The sequence below is a fragment of the Octodon degus genome, unplaced genomic scaffold (assembly GCF_000260255.1).
Source record: "Octodon degus isolate 3935 unplaced genomic scaffold, OctDeg1.0 scaffold00536, whole genome shotgun sequence".
In the NCBI taxonomy this organism is placed as follows: domain Eukaryota; kingdom Metazoa; phylum Chordata; class Mammalia; order Rodentia; family Octodontidae; genus Octodon; species Octodon degus.
The window spans coordinates 61318-70029 of NW_004525112.1; the positions used below are offsets into that span (position 1 = coordinate 61318).

At 38.2% G+C, this 8712-nt stretch overlaps 1 protein-coding gene across 1 annotated transcript in view; it reads right to left on the reverse strand.

Annotated features, from left to right (window-relative positions):
- LOC101567770 (zinc finger protein 577-like) overlaps window positions 1-8712 on the reverse strand; it is a 19662-nt gene that overhangs the window by 4999 nt on the left and 5951 nt on the right. The window contains exon 2 of the mRNA XM_023708749.1: window positions 5946-6072. Within this exon, the coding sequence (XP_023564517.1) occupies window positions 5946-6072 (127 nt within the window). The remainder of the gene's footprint in view (window positions 1-5945; window positions 6073-8712) is intronic.

Consider the following 8712-nt stretch of genomic DNA (forward strand, 5'->3'; position numbering starts at 1 on the left):
TTCAAACCTATTTTAGATGTGAACTATTATAGGAGTCTAGAGCCAGTATATTACACGTCGTAAGTCTTTATTGACCTTTACCGTCCTCTCAGTGTCTGGCCTGTCTCACCTATGTGAGACATCTACGCCATTTAATTTCTTCTGTATATTTCAATTCTATTTTTTTCTTAGTTTGCTGCACTCAAATGAAGGGTAGTGCGCACTGTGCAAGCTTCGGGTCTGATTCAATTTCATCAACATATTTCTCAGGCGCTTCTATTTTGTTTCAAATTCATCAATCTTTGGAGAGAAGCCTTATCACATTATTTAATGACATCGTATGTCTGGATACTTGCAATTGTTGTGGGAGACACCGGTTGATTCGTGGATACAGCTGGTACGATTTGTGCTGCTGTAACTACTGGGATACACGTATGACTGTGATATGAGGTTGAGGGCATTTTTTCAAAATATGAAGAACGGGAAATCTGGGTCATATGAAATTTCTACATTGACTTTGTTGGGAAATATCCACGCTGCTCTGAAGACTGGCTGTGGAAGTTTTCATTCCACTCACAATTTAGCAGGGTGCTTTTTTCATCCCAGACGCCCTCTCAGTTGTTATTGTTTTTAAAGAAAATCCCACTCAGGGGCCGGGGAGATGGCTCCGTAGAATAAGCGCTTGCCTGGCAAGTGCAAGGGTCTGATTTCAATCCCCAGTTCTGCCAAAAAAAAAAAAAGTAAAAAAATCCCACACAAAATTAAAAGAAAATATATATGTATATATTACAAACAATACACAATTTTACTGAACAAAATGACGGGAATTCAACAACAGTTGCTGTATTGCATATTATTGTGTTCAAATCAGTTGTTCAGGGTGCTCGGTTATTTTGCACTTGTTCTAGGTTGCCTTGTGCGAGTGCAGAAAACTTCATGGGTTTCACCTGTACTTCTCTCACGGCCAGTGATGGTTAAGGTTTTTTCATGTTTTTTGGAGTTTTGTAATTTTTTTGTAAATGTTTTGATCAGTATTGTTCGTCTCACTTGCAAATTTATCTTTTATGTGATGTAATTTGTTGGCGTCCTTTTATACTCTGCAGAACAGTCTCCATGTAAGGAAGACCTGGCAAGGTGTTTGTTTTTCCAATTCCTTATGTTTTCTCTTTAATGGATTGATGAACGGATTGATTCTTAATTCTGCAATCTTTAATGGTGTAATTCTGTGTGTCCTCCATATAGGCTATCTATCGTGTTACCTGAAATACCAATTAGAAGTCATCCTTTCCTAAATATACCATTTTAAATCGTGTCCCCTACGCGATTCCTCTAGCTGCTGTTGTGAAGATTAAGTGTGACCGCATTGGCGACCACGTGCATCCTTTTCTTTGCAGCAGCCCTGGGCAGCCTTGAGCCGCCTGGTTTGTCCGGAAATGCAGGGACCCAGCTGCGGACGCGGAGGCCCAGCGCAGCCCTGCACAGCCGCAGCCCTCAGTGGGCGCAGGGCTCTGCTGGCACCGCCAGCCGCGTGCGGGGCTCGGACCCTGCGGACCACCAGGCGCGTCCGCCTCGCTGCAGCGCGGCTCGGCCCGGAGCTCACGGGCGCCTGCAGGGTGTCCTGCAGGCCGGCGACTCCCACCAGCCCTGCGCGCCCGGCTTCCCCCAGGGAGGACCACCACGTCGCAGGGCGCTCCTTCTTTGCCTCCTCGGGACTTGTGTCAGGGCAAATGACAACATCAGGGCCACACCGCGCCCGTTCTTTCCCAGCCAGACCTGCCACGGTGACCTTAATCCCAGCACGTGCCGTGACGTGCACGGGGACGACCGTGTCCACCTCCTCAGCTCCTCTGGCCAGCGTGACCAGGGCTCTCGTTGAAGCCATTTTCACGTTTCTCTTTTGAAAACTTCAGACAACCTAAAGCGGATGCGCTCGCCTCTTCTTTTCACCTGTAGTGAATGCTTTCTGCGTCCCCCCTTCAAATGCTTCTGACCGTCAGTAAGTCATAAGTTAACAGCTATTAACGCATTCCATTCAGATTACTCTGTATCTGGGTTGCTCAGGAATATTTTAAACAAGCAGGATTATTGGATTTACTCAAGACTTAGCTTTTCATTGAGTGATACTAACATGTAAATTTAGATATCACTTCTGTTTGTATGTTGTAGTTTAGGTATTTATTTCCATTGTTGCTATTGTGGTTTAAATCCTAATTGGTCATGATACTTGATATTTTAGTGATGACGTTCATTCTATGCACAAATATCTCCCTCAAGGCAGTTTCATCTACGACCATGAGAGAGATTTGGCCAAAATATGTTTCTGTACTTTGGTGTCTGTCTGCTTCTGGACTAGACTGCTGCAAACCTCCACAAGTGAGCTGGAGAGAATTGTATCATTTTCTAATTTATTAAGTAGTACTAGGAATGTTGCTCATATAATCTTCTAGAAGATTTTGTAGAACTCATGATTACATAAGATAAATTTGCTAAATATTGTGATTTTTGTACTACTCTGTTTCAATTTGATTATTATTTCATTATTAACTATTTATACTTTTGGTTAAGCTGCAATAATGTGCGTAGATGTATGAATGCATCAATTTCTGCAAATGTTCCCAGCATGTTGGCACACAATTTTTCATAGTAGTGAGAATCTTCTGAACTTTACAGTCGTCTATGGTGATTTAGTCTTTTCAAATTTTTACTGAATTAGCAGTATATTTCTCTATGTCTTGTAAATTTCTCTAAGGGTTAATTTATTTTCTTCATTTTTCAAGAGAAGATCTACAATTGGCTGCTTGTATCTATTAACACTTTGTGTCACTTTCTGATTTCTGCTCTGACCCAACATCACATTTTCGTTTATGTCCTCATTACTCGTTCACCAAGCTTCCCATCAGGGAGTCGAATTCCACAGCACTCGTCATTCCATCTGCTTGATGCATCACTACACAGACATGTTATTCCTCATGCAGCGCAAGTGTGCAGAGCATTGATCTGTTCTAAAAGTGTCAGTGCAAGATCTATCTTTCATAGTGATTTGTGCATGGATATACTGACTGAGTCATGACAAGAAACACTTCTGTCCGGAAGAGTCATGCTGAATCTAAATAACTGAACTCAAGCTCCTCAAGTGATAGATGCCATCTTTGGGAAAAGAAGAAAAATATGTCCCTGGAAAAAATTCTCTTACGATGAAAATTTCACATAAATTACAAGATATCCCCAGTATACTACATCCCCATTTCAGTGAATTCAAAAACAAGCTGAATGCAAAAAATAAGAAAATTTATGCATACCTACGGGAACATGAGAATACAATATAAATGATTCAGAATATTTCTCAATGATCAGATGAGAGTGGATATAAAATAGAAGAAAGCATGTAGCAGTTTTATATTGTGAAGATTATATGTGATGTAGAATCAATATCACACTGCACGATGAAGTGTGACAATATTTATGCAAAAATCAGGATATAGCTTGGGTTTATCTCAGCATTCCCATTGAATGGAGTACTTCCAGTTTTATCAGAATCAAATAAACAGCAGACAATTAAAGAATAGGAGTAAGAGAAGATGACAAGTATAAAAAAGATAAATTCATATTATTCATATTGGTTAATGAAAGAATCTGTTAAGTTACAAGCCTTTAGAATTCCATGAGCAAATATAACCAAATGGCAAAATAAATATTGTGCTGTGGAAAGCAATAGGCTTTCGACATGTTAGAAATTGAACATTAAGCAAAAATACAGGGAATCCACTATTCACAACTTCCAAATCTAAAATAGGCAGAGAAAATAAACCTAACCAGAGAGTAAAATTATTCTGCATAGGAAATTTGAGAACTTTGAGTAAATAGATTATAACCACATGCTACAAGATAGAAGAATTTTATGTTGTAGATTTAGAAAATGACACAGAAATCATGCATAAGTAGGGATGGGTGTGAGAACATGAGCGGATTTTAGGTACTCTGTTTTTCTGTGGGTTAATTTCTTTGTTAGTTCACAGATTAAAATGATTTTAACTGTTGAAAGCTCATTCAAATAAGGAATCAAGTGGTCCATGAATTGGGAGGGAGTGCTCTTTCGCTGCCCCAACTTCTGTGAACCCTTTCGTATAATAAGGTCTACTTCAATTTCTGTGAATGAATAAATATTTAGGCAATAATGAGGGCTCTACCATGATATTCCACCTTGATGCCAGTCTCCCATATGCATCATATGCATAAACCTGATACTGTGGCCAATATATATATATATATAACTTTTACCTAATGGGAGAAAAGAGGAAATATCATGTCCCATAGTTTTGATGCAACGAAATTGATATTAGTGTAACAAACAATATCGAAACAGAGGTATATATTTACTGCCCTCGAAATCAAAGTACTAAGTAAATTCTTCACAGCTCTAGAAATGAGATCTCAAAACATATAACTGAGGACAATACACTAAGAGAAAATACTAAGGAAAATCTATGATCAAACAAAAGTGGACATGTCAGTGTAGCATATACAAAGTATACAACAAACACAGTGAGAAAAACAGCAACATATTGATGTAAGTGTGCACTTCTAAAATACAATAGTGTACACTAAATAAAGCACAGACATCTGTGCATATATATTTTTTGAAACATTAAATTTCCCATAATAAAAATTCAACTTTTTTAGAAAACTATTTTGAAAACTGTTCACTGACATGCAGAAGAGTAAGCTATCTTCCAAAAGTTCACTTATGATATTTGTACTCATGATAGAGTATTCCTTAGTCATAATCAACAAAAAATCATGTCAAGATGGAACAGTAAATCTGTTCAACAGATAGCCAGAGGAGGGTAACCAAATATTAACTTTATATCTCCCATATATTTGAAATACAAAAGATAACCAGAGTGATTGAAAGCTGTATTTTACAAACTCATTGCCCCGGCTATCTTCTCTACTGAAACAGCATTCGCATTTTTACCTGCATTATGATTGTTTGGGAAAGCTGTTTGTTCTCCCTTCCATAGGATTTGTGTTTCATCCTTGTGAAAAACAAACTCCGATTTGCCGTATGGACATTCTGTGGAGGATAGAGTAAAAATGGATTGCTAAGTTCATAGAAACAAATACTTTGCACTATGACGGAGGCCGAGGAAGCCTTCCTAGAAGATGTACAAAGGCTGTAGATAAGAAGCACAGGCAATGAGTTAAGTGAGAGAATAGTGGAGGTTGTTGATTAGATTTGCAGGTAGAAATAAAATCAAACAAGCTCAAATGTCACGTGAATTTGGTCTTTCAGAATACACACACACACACACACACACACACACACATGAAAAATAGAAAAATTTATCTTTTCTAAAAATTACTAGAGTGTGGCTTTGAGTGAAGGAGGAAGAAGAGAGGGAAGGGGAAGAGAATGAAGGTGTGAGATGGGTTCTACACATGCTCCCCTCTCCAGAGATGGAACCTTGTGGACTAAACAAATACTGATAAAAACGAAGAAAATGTGAAACATATGTTTTCACATGGAAAATATATACATTCTTCCCTGATACACAGTACACAATTCAAAACAGCATCCAATACAACCTTCTCAACTATAGTCACAGTCCTTTAATTTTCACAGGTATCATAAGCCTCATCAGAATGCTCAGACAAAAGTCATCCATAAAATACCTGATGTATTTATAATGTCCATAGGTTTTACTTCTTTGAGTGCTCAGCATTTCAAGATTCTGCTTCATTACATCCCCAAATAATTTTGAAGGGTATTTAGAGTATGATAAAAATATATTTTATATAAAAGTAAATGAAATGAGCTTTGACATGGTTGCCATATACAAGAATGAACCTGAACAAAGACGGTTAGGGACACGGGTCATGTATCCTAGAAAATGTGGGGTGATGACAAATAGGATGGAAGGCAGGTGCATACATAGTTACACAGACACGTGGCTAAAGAGACTCACCCAGGGATTGCAGGTTCCTGATGGTTTCCAGCATCACAGCTCTGTACAGTGTCCTCTGTGCTGTGTCTAGCAGAGCCCATTCCTCTGGGGTGAATGTGATGGTCACATCTTCAATGGTGATTGATTCCTACATAACATGCACATCCCAATTTAGAGAGAGGTACTGACAAACTGCCTGGTAAGTAGGCTGAGAGGACAGCACTGAGGAGGGGGAGAAACAGCACCCATGCGTGGGACAAGCTGGTCAGGGCAAAAGTCCAGCCAGTGTGTCCATCCAACAGACAGGCATCTAATGTCAGGTACCCACCATAAGAGGTATATAGGGGCTGGGGAGATGGCTCAGTAGAATAAATGCTTCCCTTGGAAGCACAGGGCCTGATTTCAATCCTGCTACCACAAAAAAAAAAAAAAAAAAGTGCATAGGGCTGGTGAGATGGCTCAGTGATCTAAAAGCACCTACTTAGAACAAGCTTAGCAAAGCACAGGGACTGCGGTTCAATCCCCCAGCACCACATGTCAGCCAGCCGCGCCCCCTAGTGGGCTGAGCTGGCCACACACACACACACACACACACACACACAAATAAATAAATACATTTAAAAAAGAGGCATATATCAATTCATACAAGGATTTTTGCAGAGTATCACATGAGACCTGGTATAGAAAATGTCCTCGACTTTATGCCATCTACATGTTCTAAAAAATTAGCCTTCAAATAATGAAAGAAAATTATAAATTTATTTGTTCATGTACTTTAAATACACATCACAATGTATATCATTATTATGTTTTGTGATTTTACAGCCAAGCTTATTGCTCCTTCATTTCTACCCAGGTATCTGGTATTCCTTGGGTATTAAATGCCTTCATGTACACGCACAGCGTAACTTGAATAATTACACTGCTGATTTCTGCTGGTCTGCTGAAAGGGCAGTCAATGCTTAAATTATTTTTTGTCTTCTCCTTTTCACATAAAAAAATTTCGTGCTTTCATCTGATAATCCAAAGAGCCAGTTGAAGATAACATTATGCAACAATTATTGCTCAATTTCTGCTATGTTCTTTAGGGAAATGTTTTAATGTCTTATTTATTATTTACTATTTTAGATTCTCTTTAAAAATAAAAAAGTAAAACAGACTTGTAAAGCAAAACAAAAATAGGCTTTTTATTGTGTCCTAACTGTTAAAAGATCCACTATATTCATTTCACTACAACATGTACTATAAATTACTATTATATTGTTTGGAAAAAATATAACAAGAATGTAAGCCATCACTTCCATCTATGAGAATTAGAGAGTTTTCCTACATCATAAGTTCAGTCTTTGCAATAATACGCCTTTATTGCTCACCACGCCACAGAGGAGAGTAAGTCACTGACGCAGACTCCTAAGCAGTAGCAGCAGATGCCGCTATGACCTTTATCCTGAGGACAGCTGTATTCTGAACATTCCTGATCTATGATCATGCTCAGGATTTTCTGAAATTTTAAATAGCATCCATCATTTTGATCTTTTTTAGCCATTCCTGTGATCACATCTTAATGAACCCTTTTTAAGCCATTGTTATATAATTTTTTAAAAAAATTTCTTAGCGTGGGGCTGGTGAGATGGCTCAGTGGTCTCAAGCACCTACTTAGAACAAGCTTAGCAAAGCACAGGAACCACGGTTCAATCCCCCAGCACCACATGCCAGCCAGCCCCGCCCCCTGGTGGGCTGAGCTGGCCACACAAACACACACACACACAATAAATAAATAAATAAATAAATAAGTTTAAAAAAAAATTTCTTAGCGTGATATGACCGTGACATCAAATAAATTTGAGTGATTTTTAAAATAAATTAACCATTTATTTAACTAAATGGTTAATTTAATTAAAATAATCATTTCTAGTCCATTGATTTGATGATACGTTCAGGAAAATAAATTGGACATAAATTTTAAATGTCACTATGCTTATATCGCATGATATTCTCGAAATAGAATTCACAAAAAAGAAAGACAGACAATGAGAAATAACAAGATATATAATTTACAAAAGCAAAGAAGAAGGGAAAATGAAGTGTGTTGGGAGAAGACACTGCAAATATGAAGCCGTCGTACATAAATGCATCCAGCATGCATATGGAAGGCAGCCACTACTCAGTGAAGACATGAACAATGAAAACTGTAGTAAGATTACCCTTGTTTTCATTGTTAGCGTTTTTATTTTTCTAGCCCATGTCTCTGTGTCTGCCACCAGTGAAGCTGATGACCTTTCTGGTGGATGCTGTGCAGACACCAAATATAACTTTGGCTTAACTGAATACATCACCCACTAGCCCACAGCTGAGTTTCCCACATTTCTTCTCTTGAGCCCGATTTTATAACATCTTTGTCCAACAGAATGTCTGAGTTTCTTGCGTGAATTGGATTCGTGTACAGAGCACAAGGAATTCATTTTATGAATACGTTCTGCCCCCTCGTCTCTCCTATTTCAATGGATTAATACTTACATTCCAGTTTCTACTACATTTCATCAGGGTCCTTCTTTTTTTAAAACTGGAAATTGAATCCAAGACCTTATATTTACCAGGCAAGAGCCATCTGCTGAGCTGTACACCTAGTTCATGTTCTTTCCTTAGAGCTTATATTTCTAATATAAGGGAACTTACATTTGTGATAAAGTTAAAAACATTATTCATGAAATAAAAATTATTCCAATGCTTTAGTAATTTTACTGGAACCGCTTTAAAGATATTGCTTACCACAAAAGTCTGCTATGCT